General features: G+C 34.7%; 1 protein-coding gene across 8 annotated transcripts in view; it reads left to right on the top strand.

Annotated features, from left to right (window-relative positions):
- Positions 1 to 1,063: 1,063 nt before the first annotated feature.
- Positions 1,064 to 18,112, top strand: part of LOC128888305 (dnaJ homolog subfamily C member 5) — a 129,520-nt gene continuing 112,471 nt past the window's right edge. For 4 of the 8 annotated variants that reach the window (XM_054145036.1, XM_054145038.1, XM_054145042.1 and 1 more), the window contains exons 1-4: positions 1,085 to 1,457; positions 2,365 to 2,503; positions 4,525 to 4,677; positions 5,077 to 5,208. In XM_054145036.1, coding sequence (XP_054001011.1) covers positions 1,438 to 1,457; positions 2,365 to 2,503; positions 4,525 to 4,677; positions 5,077 to 5,208 — 444 coding nt within the window. In that variant the 5' untranslated portion in view covers positions 1,085 to 1,437. Of the gene's footprint in view, positions 1,458 to 2,364; positions 2,504 to 4,524; positions 4,678 to 5,076; positions 5,209 to 18,112 lie in introns of all 8 variants that reach the window. The other 4 variants (XM_054145043.1, XM_054145040.1, XM_054145037.1 and 1 more) reach the window with 4 other exon arrangements.

Here is an 18,112-nt window from a genome sequence, read left to right as displayed (position 1 = left end):
CGGGTCAGCAGCGTTACAACCTAATACCCTACCAATGTATTCAACGAACCTTGCTAGATGCTTTTATTGTACATCGACAACAAACGCCCATTCTGAAAAAAGCCAAAATGATTTTGCAGTACTACATGCGTACTACGACCCCCATAGGGTGTCGTTGCAAAAGCGATTGCAACATCCGTGCCTTCCCTTTGTTAGTGTGCTTTTTCTTTATGTGATTACGTATATTCAAAAATAATGTTCATAAACGTTTAACCTTTTCTATTATACAATATTTTTTACATTGCATACTATCATTACATTCCACAAGTAACAATTAGTACTTTATTATTTTCGTACCATATTATAAATATCATATCAGTTTTTTATTATTTTCTTCTTTGAAATTATCGTAACAGACTATTCTGTATCAATTAATTGCAATGCAATATAGACAACCATAACATATACATGACGTTTCTTAACAATATAATATTGAATATATATACATATGCAAAAGTAAAATATACAAGCTCGGGCGCTTCATATTCTTAGTACGGTACTGAACCATGCTGAAAGGCATTTTTAGATTATCGGCATACCAGCAGCAGGAGAGACGACACCAGCGCTGTGGTGTGCTGTGGTGGAGAGCCTGGAACTCAAGCCATTGTGCAAGCGCATCAGTCTTCTCGATTTCATAACGACAACGCCATTGTAATTTTATGAGGTGAGGGAGCGACCTTTCCGGCTGATTTTTTTTTTAAACTGTTCCTTATAAAATTCCGCTGCGGGAGATAGTTACACATTTTGCAATTTCGCTTTTGAAATATGCTAAAAATACGTTCAAAGGCAAGAAATTTTTTTTTTCAATTTTTTCCAAAAAACGCTTGACGAGACGATAGATTTACTTCCCCTAATTACGAAATGCATAATTATTATATTTTTTTTTTATTATTGTGCCTGAAAAACGGGAAAAACTATTCAGTAGTTCACCTACTTTCCGTTGGTGGCGCCAGTTTGTCTCCTGCGCACCCTTAATTTATCTTAAATTAATTTATTCCTAGCTAAGTCGCACGCAGTTCTAATAATCTTGTCACATGCAGCGTGAACGCCAGTAAAACCCTAAGTCCTTAAAAATAAAACCGCACGGACGCGCAACATTATACAGTCTTCATGTTTTCACCGCACGTTTTCCACTGGAGAATTTTATGCTTAGTTCATGTGGTTTAGGTCTGTATTTCAGTTAGCGCCAGATTGGTGTAAGTGTGTCCACTTTTGGTACTAAAATATTGAATCACTTCCTCTGGTATCACCTGAAAGGGTATCTGCTCAAAAAGTTGCGTACATTTAATGACGGAAACCATGTACGTGTAGTCCGACAAGAAACATTTGATTACAGTTTAAATTACTAATTTTAATTTACATTTCACATAATCGAAATACGAAGTTTCCCCATTTATCATGGATAGAAGGAAAATGTCGTGAGTATTTAGCTATCACCATTCAAACATTTTTAATTTTCAAAAAATTGTCTCTTCCCCATAAACTTATTGTTTGACTCAATTGATCATCCTGATTTCCCTGTAAAAGTATATCAACATGTTTTAAACATTGAAAATACTTAACCAAATAGAGAAATTGCTAGGTTAAACCGTTTTGCTTACACCCTCATCGTTTCTTTCTTCGTCCTGCTTACGATCTTGTGATTTACTTTTAGAAAATGTAACAATTCTTATGTTTAACAATTAGTAAAACATGTTTTAGAAGTATTTTTTTAGATATTAGATTAGTTTGTTAAATAGCACGAATTGATTTAGCACAAGTTTGTAAATTATTGGCATAAGTCTATTAGTTTTTAAGAAATATGATTAACACATTCCATGTTTATTTATTATATTTTATTTTTAAGAAACTGACCGTTACTCTGAAACATTCCAAATATTTTGTATAAACTTACGAATTATAGTGTAGGTAAAAGCTTTGTGAAAATTTTTAATTATAGAGGATGTTGCAAGATTGTCACCAACTCACTTAAAGCATTAGTTTTTTGTTTCTATCTGTTGTCCAATGATTAAAGTGAATGAATTGTACGTTATGAATGTTGTGTAAAATTCATATTAGTATCCTTGTTTTTGTCTGTTAACTGTATTATTTTAAAAAATATATATACTATAATAAATATCTTTTCTATTTAATGTTGGAAAGTATAAATTAAGTGTAAATTAAGACTTATATTACTGTAGCCATCTTTTCTGAATAAATTGCTTTTACAAATCAAACATAAATTTATTTTTTCAAATTTAATATTAATATGCAATGAAGTAATGAAATTAAACAAAGTTACAATGAAATAATGATTAATAATCATTGATATTTTATTCATTTCAGAACTGCAGGGGACTCCCTGTATCAGATTTTACAGATACCAAAAACTGCTACTTCAGAGGAAATTAAAAGGACTTATAGGAAATTAGCATTAAAATATCATCCTGACAAAAATCCAAATAATCCAGAAGCTGCAGAAAAGGTAAATTTAATACTTTAATTACACTTTATATTCACCTCTAAAAATTCTTCAAATATCTAGCGCTCATCCTTTGAAATATCTAGAATTAATTCATTTTTCCTGCTATAGGATACTGTGAAACTTTAAATTCAATGTATAGTACAATCTTGGGTATCTGACACATATTGGAGCAGAATATTGTTGTATTAAAAAGATAGCTAGAAATAACAGTAATTAAATGTATTATGCAATTGAAAACATTAATAGCTTCTATATTTGCGTAGTATTAGTCTCAATAAAAGTGAATTAAAAGTAAACTTAGTAATTTAATGAGAAAAGGCATTGTTTAAAATGAAAATATTCATCTTTTTAACAAAACAATTGGTTATCAACACCAGAATTCTTCATAAAATACTCAGTTTTGTCTCTGTTCTCTTTAATGTATTAGTTAATCTGTGTTTTTTATATTGAGAAGTGGAAATATGGAACCACCTACAGAGTCAGGTTATTGAATATGACAGATTGGCAAATAGCCAGATTACTGCAATTGTACTATAGTTATTCCTTTATATCACAGAAAGAAAGTAATTTGATTACAAAACTGGATGACAAACAGTGAGTTTTACTTTTGAATGTATTAAGAGAAAAATTAGATCAAGAATACTTATGTATAAGATACGTCTTCTTTTGCAGTCTTATTTTTAACAAAGTAGCCTTTTAACAATTTAGAAATGTGTGATACAAAATTCATGTCTGTTGTCCCCTGTTACTTTTCCACTATCTATTTTACAGTGATTTTTGTCCGTAAGAATTTTTAGGTCTCATTCCAAAAATAGTTCTATTCAAAAGATTGTCTATGATATTATTTTTATTAATTACATTTGACACAACAAATTTATTATACTTATAAATAACTCTAAAATTGCTTTCCTATTAAAATAAAATTATATTCAAATAATTTATATTATGTGTTTACATTCTGAATGAAATGTCATTGAATTAACTTTCGTACGAATTTTTATAATTGTAGAGTTTTAATTTTACACAGTCTATCTACTAAATAACTTGTTCTATCAACATGGAAAATACAAATTGAATATCTCATATTTGTATTATATGTTGATAATTTTTTAATCATAACAGCTTATCGTTTCAACACCAAGTTTTGCAGCAGCATATTCTGTGCGCATATATGAACTTAACTGAAAGCTAAGAAGAATTAATCTCCATGCAATATTTCGATTTTCAGCAAGAAAATTGTATATATAAGAGAATTCGTATGTACTCATCTTCTTCCATCGCATGTTGAAAATGATGCCTTTTGAAATCTAAGAATTCTTTCATGCATTTCTTAAAATATATTTTTTAAATGCATGGTCCCACAAGAAAAAAATCAACATTTTGAACTTGAGAAGGGAAATTTTGGTACTTACTTTAGGTAAATTAACCCTTACAATAAAGTGATAACTACACCAAAATTTGTATTTTCAAAATAATGGTAACAATACTCATCAGGATATCTTGAAAAGATAGGAAATACACAATATTAAGGATAAAATATTAGTTCTAGCGTTTGAAAATTTAATGAATACATGGAAAATTACTTAGATGTCAGAGAATACCACTTTCAACATTCTATTGCAAGAGGAGGCTAACTAAGTACATATAAGCTTCCATACATAATTTTCTTACCGAAAATTTTTTTACCTATCCAGTTAAGATCACATACAATAAATCCACAAATATATTTATGGCATACTCTAATATGCAAACTGTAAACTTATGTTTGGGTAGAAACATTATCATATGTACAAACACAGTATTAAAGGCGCGATAAATGGCACGCTTTTGAGGACAACTAACGACAAATCACACTATATATTATTCACATGAATTTTATTTGTTAATATTATTTTGATGGAATTTAACTGATTGCAATCAATTTCAGCAAACCCAATGATACAGATAAATAAATGTAGATAATAAACCCATTTTAACAATGTTTCATGTGTATAATCTAATTCAATGGTATTATGTTTCAGTTTAAGGAAATAAATAGAGCACATACTATATTAACAGATTTGACAAAACGTAATATATATGATAATTATGGATCTCTTGGATTGTATGTTGCTGAGCAATTTGGCGAAGAAAATGTTAATGCCTACTTTGTTGTTACCTCCGGTTGGGGCAGGGTAATGTTTCATTCATTTCTATATTTTTATATAAACAAATTTCCATTTTTTAATTTTCAATTTCATTCCTTTTATTTGAAAGAAAAATATTCCCTTTTTTTTTACAAAAAAAAATTTCAAAGTTACTTGAAAATAATTAGCTTATAAATACTTGAATATGCGGCATTTAAAATGTTCATTTTTATTTTAGATTTACTACAAAATCTGAATTAAACCTATGTCAATTAATATATTTATTGCAGTATGATATTTACTTATCCTACATCAACTCTCCTTCAGTGAATGTGTCAAATTTAGAAACCTAGTTCCTATTGGAATTATTTTATTGTATAAAGGAAGGAATGAAATAGAATAAGTATTTAATGATGTTACATTTGTTAATAATAGAATTTTTTATAGGCACTCATTCTATTCTGTGGTCTGATAACTGCATGTTATTGTTGCTGTTGTTGCTGTATTTGTTGCAACTTCTGCTGTGGTAAATGCAAACCAACTCCACCAGAGAACAGTGGAGCATACCATAATCTACAGGTAAACCTATCATTTTATTATTGAATTAGTATATAAACAACTAATATTTAATTTAACTCTTCTATTGTGTTAATGTCTATATGATCGAATCTTGTCTTTAGACCCGTATAATTTTTGATATCTAATTTTATGGAGAACATACTTATCGCTTTTTCTACTTTTTAATATTTATAATGTAACAACATATGTTTATAGTGCTGAGGTCATTATATCTGAAGCTCTAAACTTTAAAATCATTGGCATAACATTGGTCAAAATAAATATCTGAGAAATGGATTGAGTTTAAGAATATAGGGTACTCTCCGATTGAGCTGATATTATATCATAGGTAGACCTTGACCTGGTGATTAGAATGAAGGTCATCTTGACCTTTAACTCGCTCTTGACGCTTAAGAGGCTTGAAACATCAAAAGTGAAAGAAAATCACTTTAAAAAAAAATTTTTTTTTATTAAAATTTAAGCGATTCCGAACAATTCTACACAAAGAAAATTGAATTTGGAGCACTAGAAGTGGTAAAAAAAAGTTCGACGACACGAACTTAGTAAAAAGAACGCAATAAACCTATAAAAAATATAAGGAAATACAATTGACAACTTTCTCGAAGAGAAAACAACGACAGACAAATTTGCGGAAGAACGGAGACGCGGGGTTACCTTGGTCACAGCCATAGGGTACTGTTTTCTAGGTTAAAGAGGACAGTACATTTCCGAAAAAGCAGTGTTTTAATCGATTTTTATAAAATCAAATACGATTTGATAACATATCTATCGATAATCCCAACGGGAAATAGAAATTTTTAGTTTTTTGCGTCTCCTGAAGACCTAGGTTTTTGATACAAAGATACACTTGTCTCAGAAACGGTTAGGCCGATATGATCCAAATTTTTTACACGTATTTTTTGATAGTTCGGCATAATTTACACCGAGGATGTTTCCAATATTTTGATTCCAAAAAAAGTTATTGTCGTGCAAATCTATACATTTTTTTCCAACTTTACACATTTTTAAACAATCAACCATTTGGGATTTCAAAAAAATCCTCGGTGTAAATTAGGCCCAACTATCAGAAAACACATGTAAAAAATTTGGTTAATATCAGCGTAACCGTTTCTGAGAAAAGTGTACCTTTGTATCAAAAACCTAGGTCTTCAAGAGACGCAAAAAAATTAAAAATTTTTATTTCCCGTTCGGATTATCGATAGATATGTTATCAAATCGTATTTAATTTTATAAAAATCGATTAAAACACTGCTTTTTCGGAAATGTTCTGTCTTCTTTACCCTAGAAAACAGTACCCTATGGCTGTGACCATTGTAACCGCGTCCCGTTCTTCCGCAAAATTGGCTGTCGTTGTTTTCTCTTCGAGAAAGTTGTCAGTTGTATTTCCTTATATTTTTTACAGTTTTATTGCGTTCTTTTTACTAAGTTCGTGTCGTCGAACTTTTTTTTACCACTTCTAGTGCTCCAAATTCAATTTTCTTTGCGTAAAATTGTTCAGAATCGCTTAAATTTAAAAAAAAAAAGTGATTTTTTTCATTTTTTGATGTTCCAAGCCCCTTAACCTCCGTGCATATCGCCGTCCTCACCAAAAACTATCCCATTCCTACTCGGACAGTAGGTCTGTGTAGACAATATCAACATTAACGGTATCAATATTGCTGCTCCTACCAAAAACTACTCCAAACGAATTCAGACAGCCGATTTCGGGCCTGGTGCTATGATGTTCCTTCATGTAAAGAAAACAGATGGAAATGACGTACTCACAAAGACGGTTACAAAAAAGCACTTTTTAAACCATTTCAGTTTATGACCCCTCGAGGGGGGGGGGGGGGGTAACGTTGTAATCGCCAAGTCAAGGGATATTTACGATAAAAAAATCAGCTCGATCGGAAAGTACACCATTTTCTTAAACCCCACCAAGAAATGTTAATCTTTAAACAATATACCATTTGTGATAAAAGTGAACAAAGTGACCAAATTTTATTTGGATCGTGTAAAATTCTCTCACTTCTGTCACCTGTGTCTTTATGAACATAATAGAAGCGTTAATTTAAACAAATGTATGGACAAATTTTTTTTAATCCAACAAGGGGAGGCCACGAAGTGTGGGTCACTGATTTTGATGCGCTTTCATACAGACCTTTCTTATCGAAAAATATTTGTTCCTTGTTCCGGGTTTTTTTCGATAGGCTTCGTTTTCGAAAAAATCGAGGTTAAAGGTCACAGCGTTGGATCTGTTTTGGACAAAGGTGTATCGATAGATCTTCAAAAAGCAATGAATTTTTACTGCATTTTAAAGCATTCTCAGATCATCAATACCCATACTTTTTCTCTCGCAGACTTTCACATAATTTGTCAATTTAAAACTTTGACAATATGAGTACATTTTCATTTTATTGTGTTTTAAAATATTTCTAAGGACATTCATTGACGCAGATACCTTTCCTCTCACAAGCTTTCAGATAATTTGTCAGTTTAAAACTCTGACAATATGAGTACACTTTCATTATTTAACGTTTCAAAATCATTCTCATTCATCAAAACCTTCACAATGCCTGGCCACGCCAAGCATTTGACTTCGAAACCGCGGACATCTAGGAAAATCTCTAAACAGTCTCAGTTTATGGTTGATACGCTATTTAGCTTTTTCATTTTACCGCCAAAGTGCGGACCAGTCACTTTGCATGAGTTTTCATTAGGGTCTGAACGTCAGCACTGCTGGACACAGAATTTTGGCTGCGCATAGTTGGAAAGCATCGAATTTTACATTGTGTTACACAGTGTCGCCATTGCACTGTACTGGATTTCACATATTTTTCTACTTTTTTGTAGTTTTTTATGGAGGTATTCTACTTTTTTGAGATTACTGCTTCTCGTCCTCCACTTTTTCATGTACTGGCGTAATTTTTTTACTTTTTTGAAGTTTGTTATTGGATCGAACTTCTTTTTACAAATCATTTATTATATAGAATCTATTTTAAATTTATAAAAATAAAATTGATATTTTTGTAAACTCTACATAAGAAGTCTAAATTATTATTTTTTTTTTTAATTGAATAGAGTAAAATAAAGAGAGAGGGGATAACAAAAGCTAATATATGTATTTCATATAATTTATTAATTATAAACATTTATTCGTTTAATTTATAAATAATTATATATACCTGCAATATTTTTTTTTGCTGCAAGAAATTTTAATGTTAATGATGAAATGAGAAAATGACTCCATTTCTATAACCTCTACATAAAAAGTCTAAATTAAAAACACTTTCATGGTATGGATGTATTCTGTATGGAAAAAAAAAATATATATATATATACATGTCGAATTGAGTAACCTCTTACTTTTCGAAGTCGGTTAATAAAGGGGCCTGACAATTCAGATTTTGACAACTTACCTTGTATTGAAAATGGATAAACATTTTACGACAGTTGCTGCAATTTGTTAACGAACAACCTCCAAGCCTGTGGTTCTCTTGGTTTCTATAAGCTCTGCATAAAAAGTCTAAATTCAAAACACTTTGGTGGTATGAATCTATATTAAAAACAGTTTTCTGTATGAATAAAGGTATCTGGCAATTCAGATTTTGACAACTTACCTTGTAATCAAGATTGATCAACACTTTACAACACTGGGTGCAATTTGTTATTAAACCCTACATAAAAAGTCTAAATTGAAAACATTTTGCTGATATAAATGTAGGATTTGAGATGATCGAGGGTGGCGAATAAATTAGACACATGAGAAATTGGTTAATATAATACAATTAAAAATATGAAATTGAAAAAAGTATAAAAGAAAGCTGAAGACACATGCCATGTACGCCTGTTCTGTCCGACTACTCGCCAAAAAAAATCGCAGACGCGCGCACGCCGCTTGCCTCGACAAAAGAAAATCAAAACCTTCCTTCATAAATATATTTAATAATGCAATAGTGTAAAATATTTTGACACTTGGCAGGCATGAATGATGACATCTGTTTCAAATCTCGACGCTCGATGGCCGACGAGTTATGCCGGATCGAATGATTCCGAGAGTCGACGAACGACACTCGGCTTTTGCTTAGCTTCTATTGGCTAAGGGTTGACGACGGGAAAATCATACGAGAAATATCGTTTCTGGCAGATTCATGACATGATATTACGATATCTCAGTTGTACGTGGACTGATTTTATTGATTTTGGTTTTATTAGAAAGCTTATATGCGATTTGCATAAGAAAAATGTCTTTAAATTTAGAAAATATTGCAGGCGTGATGAGATATTAATGAAAGAAGTTTCAGGTTAGGTTGGAATCGCCGGTTTACGAGTAAAGATACGTAGTAGCGTCAGCGCCAGTACAGTATACAGGGTGGCGGATAATTTTTCACGTACTTGGGGTCGAGACGCTACTGCGTCTTTAGATTTTATCGGAACAAAAGCACTTAAAAAGATATATTGGTCTATATTTTGTACGCTGCTAAATTTTTCTTTGTAAACGCTCTGTCCGCCACTGCCATAAAATCTCCATTTACAAACCAATTTAGCTTTTACATGTTCACTTATTTGGATCAAATTAGAAATGCTATCAACAGTCTTATTTAAAAGGTCTTGCAGTTTTATTAATGTCGAATGAAGCACCTATTTCAGAAATTTTTATATTCTGAGACATAAATTGTTCCTTGCTTTTTTGATTCTGTATAAGGAAGGAAAGCATTTATCGTGAATGTCGTCAACAACATTTTTTAGAATATTATACTTCCTTTCCGACAAATCAAGGTCACTGTACAAGGCCAACGCTTCCATTGGCGTTAAATATTTCTTTGTAATCGTGATCGTTGCAGCTGAAGCTTGCGATGCAGCAAAAGCAACCTCATCCACGTTGTAAGTCTTCGCAAGATGTTCGACTTTTTTTTTTTGTTTTAAACGATCATTCTCCAAAATCCTTTTGTGGTCTCCCACGCCCTATAGGAACCGATCGTTGGTTATTGGAGGTTACCTTATACAAAGGATAAGGCTAACTTAGCCAATAGCGATTCTGCTCTAAGAATCAGTTCAACGTTCTGTTGGCTTTCTCGCACTTCCGGTTCGTTTCGATACACCAGAGCCTACACGCATCATCAATTTTGGGTTTCTCTTCTTCATAAATGCTCTCTATTTGAAAATAATCAATCGTTATTCTAATGATTTCGCTTTGCCGAGCGTTAGGTGGAATGATTCGCTACTTATCGAAACTGTCCCGATTTGTGACTTGCGCGCTGTCTAGAAATAAGAAATCATTCGGTTCTAAGAAGGGGGCAGATTGGGGCAGGAATTTCTTTCACTATCTTAAAATAGCCTAACTAATGAATTTTTTAAGCCAAGCTGAGAAGAGACCGTTTTAGCCTTTTTGAAAAAATTAGTTTTTAAGTTAAATAAAGGAAACTTCAAAATAAAATGTTAACTAGTGCAGATTATTCTTTTGACATATATTATTAAAACTTTATAAAACGGGTATAAAGTAGTTTTAAGCACTAGTGTTATAGGGTTGCTAAATTGCTAACGAAATTTCAGATCCATTATAAAAAAAATACTAATTTTATTTTAAAGAAGCATTTATCTTGTTGAAAGACAACTGCAGACTAAAATTAATTCCACTTACTTTTTACAGAAATCGTAAACAAAAGATAGCTCCTTGTCTCGTGATTGTTGTAAGCCCAATCGGCATGCTCGTTATAAGTAAAAAAATCTGACGCGTGATCGGTGTCCAATTACAGCACTCGTTGTATCGGTTCTAGTTTTTTTTTTTTTGTAAAACAATGGCGAGCGTATTTCGCGCCGAACTCCCACACAAATCGTGAACGAATAAGCACCTTACTGTACGAGTACACTAAAGCAATAAATGGCATTCAAGCACATCATTCGATTTTGTTACGAACTGGCTTTCAAATCAGAAATCCACAAACATTGTTCCAAAGGCATTGTTCACATTTGCTTATCAACACCTCTGACCAATTCAAAACAAGTCTAAATAATCTGTAGGGCATGAGGGTGAAGGAAAAGCGAGGATTCTATTTTGCAGTAACTGTTTATTCGGACTCTATCGGTCGAACTTGACCACTCGTCAAATCAACAGGACGACTCGTTGAAGAGTGATCGTCCTTCAAATTTCCTTACACACTATTACCTTTTCCTTGCGCCCTTAGCGCGTCTCCCCGGGAAGGGGGTGTGCTGAGGTGGGTGAGTACCATCGTTTTGGGGGGGGGGGGGGATGTGTTACGCATACCTTGGTTTCCCGGGGGGAAAACGAAGGCTATGTGGGACTACCATTCGAAACGGGAGCGCCGAAGACGCGTCCGTTCCCGATGGCTATCAGCTAAAACCCCACACACGCCTAAGCTGCATGGGAAGTACCTGGTTCACGCGAATACTCAACAGGACACTTCCCAGCTTACATGAGTCCCGGAGGAGGAAGTTGCCTCCCCCAATCCCTACGCTATGAGACCCCGAGCGAAGGGACCCGCCGGTGTCCCCATCTCTGGAATCGCCGTAATGGGCTTTCCGAGCTCCCGGTCGGTCCACCCACGGCTCCCGGCGCCCTCGTGCCGCGTCCGGAGCAGGTATAGTCGGTTGCTGTTGAGTTGGCGCGTGGAAGGTCGACACCCCTACCCGCACGGATCTTCGGTATTGGCCTAGGCAAACGTTACCGCGAGACGAAGACCGTGAACAAGATTGAGTGAGAGGGCAATAGTAATCATTGGCGTAAAGTTAACCCTCGAACACCGGACGCCCGCACGAACGACGGAGCTAAGTCACTATTCAGGTATCAGAATACGCCTATGCAGTGTGACTGCTTGAAAAAAAGGGGGAAGTTTAGGCGAACCGAACGTCCCTTTTTCTAGAGAACCGAGTGATCCCCTGTCCTCTCAGTACCCCTCTAGTTTGGTGATCGCGCGCCAACCGACTAGCAAGCTACTATAACCCGAAGGTCCCGCATCGGACAGCGCAAGAGGGCACCGCACGCGGTAAGGGAGGTTCGTCGGAGCCGTGATACCCACAGATGTAAACCTCCATGAGGCGCCGGCCCGTCCCGAGGGGAGCTTAACTCCCCTCCGGGGGCCGGGGTCAGCTCACACCCACGTCCCCGTCGTTAGCCTGCTGCCCTCTTGGCGGCACTTGCGGGGAGGCCCCCCGCGCCCGGCCAACAGCAGTCGCCCGTCCACGCAGAGGCGGGCGCCGACGCGAGGGGTGTCCCCGCGCCCTAATTCTCCTCGCAGAGCCCGGGGCCCTTTTCCGGGTTTGCGCGGCGGCCTCCTTCTTCGAGATAACCTCCTCGCAGAAGGAGACCACCGCCTTCAACGACCTGTCGCTCGCGACCATGTGGTCGACCACGACCGCGAGCGAGACGTCCCACCCTCCCACAGCAGCTCTGAGGCAGGGCACTCCTCAAGTGTGTGCCGCGCTGTGTCCACGTCTTCGCCGCAGTGGTGACACTACGCAGTTGGCCACCGCCCCATCCTATGCAGGTACTCTCCAAACCAACCATGTCCGGAAAGCACCTGCGTGAGGGGCAGTACCACCGTTGGAAATTTGGCAATGCAGCGGGATTTCCTCCGGGCCTCAGGCCTTGCATCGTCACCCGCTGAGGGTTGCTTGACTTTGCCTGGCAGCCCTTCGAAAGACCCATGGTTTACGACATTTGCAATATGCTATTGAGGCCGTAGCTCATTGACACGAGGAAACGAACATCTGTAAGTAACGGAAAAATACGGCTTTTTTAAAAATAGCTTTGTCGTTTGCTTGTCGTAAACCATTCTAGCTGTTTGCACATGAACCGTTATTTTCGGTGCGCGCTAGCCGCTACAGATATAGTCAAAGAAAAAAAATTTTATTTTTTGCGCATTTTTTTATGTTTTACACATAAAATCTTTAAAATCTCGAAAAATATTAATTCGCGACCCCTAAATATGTAAGTAAAAATTCATTGCTTTTTGAAGATCTATCGATATCCCATGTTCCAAAACAGACCCAACACCGCGACCTTTGACCTCGACTTTTTCGAAAACGGGGGCCTATCGAAAAAAACGCCGAAACACGAAACAAATATTTTTCCATAAAGAAGGTCTGTACCAAACCGCATCGAAATCGGTGACCCCACACTTCGTGCCCTCCCCGTGTAAGTGTAATTTATGTTATAAAATATAATACATTTAATTGTGTCGTAAAATATAATGTGTAATGTCACAAAATGAAAGCATTTAATTTTTTGTTAAATCAAGAATATAAAATTGTTATTTAATTTATGCAACGATTCGAGGAAAGAATTCGAGATCTTCAAACATAATTATAAATGCTAGTTTTGTAATTATTTGCTATGATATACTACATCGTATAACAATTTTTAAAATAAACGTATGGATAGAATGAAGTTTGGATTTAAGTATCTAACAAGGGGAGGGCGCGGGCTTGGGGTCACCGATTTGAATTAACATTTAACACAGTATAGTACTCTACTAGGAGAGTATTTGAGCAAAGCGGCCAGGCGCACTACTCAGGCGTTTTCGAGAAAAAAATAATTAAAAAAGTATGACGCCACTTTGCTGCTTATATTCGGTTCCGTTAGAAGTCGCGAATACCACGCTTCGAGCTTGAGGAGTACAGGAGTAAATATTTGTGTTCATGTTAAAAAAAAAAAGAAAACAGAATTCAAACCAAACGAGAATCGAACTCAAGTTTTAAGTGTGGTATTCACGACCGTAGCTGCCTCGGCTACGCTGGCATCTTGTAAACCCTTCTAACAGAATCGAATGTAAGCAGCAAAGCGGCGTCATACTTTTTTAATTATTTTTTTCTCGAAAACGCCTGAGTAGTGCGCCTTGTCGTTTTGTTCAAATACTCTCCTAGTAGAGCACTATACTGTGTTAAATGTTAATTCAAATCGGTGACCCCAAGCCCGCGTCCTCCCCTTGAAAGACTAGCGTACATAAACGTTTTTGATTCAAGAATTAATTTTGAACAATCAATTATCTAAAGTCTAAAAAATCAATTATCTAGAGCTAGAGTGGTAAATTTATAGTTATTCGGAGTTCTCATGGTTTGTCCTAACTGACAGTCGTACGGCGATAAAATCGCTCGTAGCAGAGCTACAGCAAGAATGGGGGCGATCGAACAAGGATAGAAGAAGGAGAGAAGGGAAGAAAGAAAGAACTGCATTAAATCTAATTGACAAGAACCTCTTAAGAAGTTAGTGCGAATATAACCTACACGGAACCGTGAGCCTGCCTTCACTCTTGCCGCGGCTCGGCTACGAGCGATTTTGTCGCCGCGCGTCTGTCAATTAGGACATAGAGTCAAAGCTTAGCTAAGACTCCACTGTTCTAAATCAAATTTATATATAAATACAGTAAGACCTCGTTTAACGCGGGGGATGCGTTCCAATAAGATCCAGTGCTAAACGAAACAGCGTTAAACGAGGTTATCTTAAGGGTGCGCAGGAGTCAGAACAGAACTCCGAATTGACTTCAGCGACAGTCGCGGAAAAAGTAGGAAACTCCGGGACAAGGACAGAGAGGGCGATACAACGGGAGAAGAGGACCGGGGGATTAGGCTAGTATGATTTTTTTCAATGATATTGAAGCAAAGAAGCAAAATTTTCTAATAATTCTGGTTTTAATATATTCGTTACACTTTGGCGGATGCGACTCCAAGCCCTGATTTTGCAATTTCGGCCCTAAAACTTTATAAACAATAAAAGTATGTTTTTGTTTTGTTTACATATACTTTTCCAACATCAAGCCTTTGAAAAAAATCATGCTAGCTAATCGCCCTGTCCTCGTCTCTCCTACAATTGTTGTATCGCCCTCTCTGTCCTTATTCTGGAGTTTCCTACTTTTTCCGTGACTGTTGCTGAAGTCAATTCGGAGTTCTATTCTGACCCCTGCGCACCCTTAACACGTAAATAACGGGGATAAGTGAAACAGACAAAGAATAAGAAAATTTATCAGTTCTTTTTTTGTTTTATTTTGTAACATTGATTGTTAAATTGTTTTTTATTGCACAATTGTACACTTATTTATTGCTAATATCCATTTTTATTCATAAGAAAATTGATATTAAAAGAAAGGTTGTAGTAAAGATGTCATGTTTATGACGATGTAGGTTCTTTCTCATTTGATATATTTTTTTTTTTTGTGATAAAGTCAAGTAAGCACTTGTCGATAGCAATACCTCGCATCAATGACACTTCGTCTTGTCTTTAAACTTCCATCAAAATTTAAATCATTTTGTACAAATTGAAAAAACTACCAAATACTACCGCCTAATACTGAAACAGTGTTAAGCGGGGTCTTACTGTATAGCAAGGTAGGCAACTACTATATTTGCAAATTTGATGAAAGCATAAGAAAATATGTTATGAGCAAATGAAACAAAATATAAAATGTATAGAAGAGTCGTCGTTCTGTAATACTGTAGCTACACGAATGCCATTGTCTATGCCCTGGTTAATCTGTATACTAATTTCCAATGATGGTAGATATTTATCGCGTTTGCCGATCTTTTTAATAATGATGAACCTTTATTGTCCACGTACTTCATTGAAAAGGGGTGGATTCTTTTTCAGGACAATGGTTTAGTACTCTTGTTCAATAATAAATACTTACATCGAGTATTACAATGTTGCCCAAACTTAACTACTTAATAAATGGAATTGTTACATTGTTCTTTGAACCTAGAGGCGACGTGAATTTTGATGTCAAAGCTACTATGATTAGAAATGTTTGAATAGTACTTCGTATTAGTAGTACTTTGACCAGCTCCACGTTACAAGTTAACAAGAAACGTTAGATGAAGAGTAGGATAAAAAGTGCGAAGTATTGTATTATAACTATTCTCAACGCATAATTGCTCCCACTCATCAGAATTTTAAGAAACTATAAAAACTTTAATATACATTTTTAACTAATTCCGTATTTTAAGGGTGTATATTTTTCCTTTTTTCAATAATCCTATTTTGATTAAACTTATAAATTCAATTGCATAAAAGAGATCTAATTATATACATAACAAGTTCGGGTAAGAAATTTTTCTTTACTTTTTGTGTTATTATCACATTTTTAATAAACACATAATTGTATATCATGTATATAGTAGCACATTTGTGTGTTCTGGTGTATACATTTTTGTTGAATTTATGTTTCTATCCTCTGAGTATTTATTGTTCATGATAAATGTAATCTGTTTCATTACTGATTTGGTTTTATTTAGATCAGTGTTGTTCAAGGTCAACTATGGAAGCTCTGAATTACGAATTTACTATATCACCTAGTGAAATGATGGGAGATAACGGACACATGCTATAGTATTCTCAAAAGATGGCTTTTGAGAAAAATGTTCATAGAGGCTCTGCATTCACCCTAATGGATAACCCTCGGAGGTTATCTTCTCAGAACAGTATTGCATTAATGCGTGATCCGTGTTCATGTAGTTTTGTATACATTCGTTGCCACCACGATTTGCTGTACTAGGTGATATGCTTCATTGTTCGTAATTCAGAGTTTCTGAAAATATCCTAAAAAACTCTGATTTAGGCCACTAATGAATGTAAATATAACATTTGAATCACTTAAATAATTTCATAAGTATGTAGTTAATGACAATTTAGTCAACGTTAACGTTAAGAAGCAACTTGCTGTCTCAGTCTAATTGCATGTAATGTCATTATAGTGTTTTGTACATATTCAATACTGAATTAGATGTGAAAGCACCACTTCGATCTATCATGAATTTATCAGACGAAATATAATTTAAGGGATTTGAAAACACTGCTTTATTTAATGAAACCTATTTTATATATGGGACATTTAACATAAAAGTGGTAATAAGAAGTATCGTATATAATTGATTTTAGTATTTCCAGCACAATCTATGTGCAGAAATGGAAACAGAATATACCAAAACACAGTAAACATAATAACAAAACTGTTGTTGGTATTATTGTTGTAATATTGGGAAGTAGCGAATAAAATAAGGTATCGATTATTAACAAATTCTTCAATGGTATTTTGGTAAGAGAATTCTTAAAAGTTGTCAACAGTTTTATAGGTAAGCGAGAAAAGTATTTTTTAATTAAAGTAATCATATCATCAGTGTAGTCTTGAAAGTTCTCGATTTCATTTTTATTACACTGAAAACAGAAAATGTTGATCACTTCAGATTACTAAAACAGGATGAATTTTAAATATACTTCCAAATTACATGTTCATATGTATATATATGTATATTAAATTTGAAAAAAAAAAATGACGTACGTAGATCAAAACTGCAATTATTTTTTACACATGCCTTATATGGATATGATCATTAGTATATGAATTGTTTTATTTGTATGATCAAATTTGACATTTTTTAAAAATGTTTCTTTAATTTTACTAAATCTCTTGTCTTTCCATACATTTTATAAATAATGTAAAGAAGTGACCTTTGGTATCAACAATTTTCTTTTTCAACTATAGCATCACATATGGTATATCGTCATTGAAATAAATTCATTACATATCAACACTAAAATGTATCACAATGGCTAGAAGAGTTGATTGCTGTTTATATTATGCAAAGACACATCCAGAATTAAAAAGTAGACTGGATCAAATACTGGTATAACTTTAATGCTTTTTATACGAACGTGTTAGTACATTGTCATTAAGTAATTAAACATATCTTTATATATTCATTAAAAACCAATAACTTTAAATAAAAATCGAATTCTCATGTTTTACTTAACGATCTTAAAACTTTTCTAGACAATTAGGACTCTAAAATGTTCCCTTATAATACTACTTCTTTATACAGGGTGTTAACAAATATGCGGGAAATTTTTCAGGATCAAGTCTTCATACCATTACAAATCGAAAAGTCTGGTACCATTTTGCGATCTGAGGCTTCATTG

Source organism: Hylaeus anthracinus, unplaced genomic scaffold, assembly GCF_026225885.1.
Source record: "Hylaeus anthracinus isolate JK02 unplaced genomic scaffold, UHH_iyHylAnth1.0_haploid 11991, whole genome shotgun sequence".
Lineage (NCBI taxonomy): Eukaryota > Metazoa > Arthropoda > Insecta > Hymenoptera > Colletidae > Hylaeus > Hylaeus anthracinus.
This window is presented reverse-complemented; position numbering and strand designations above follow the sequence as displayed.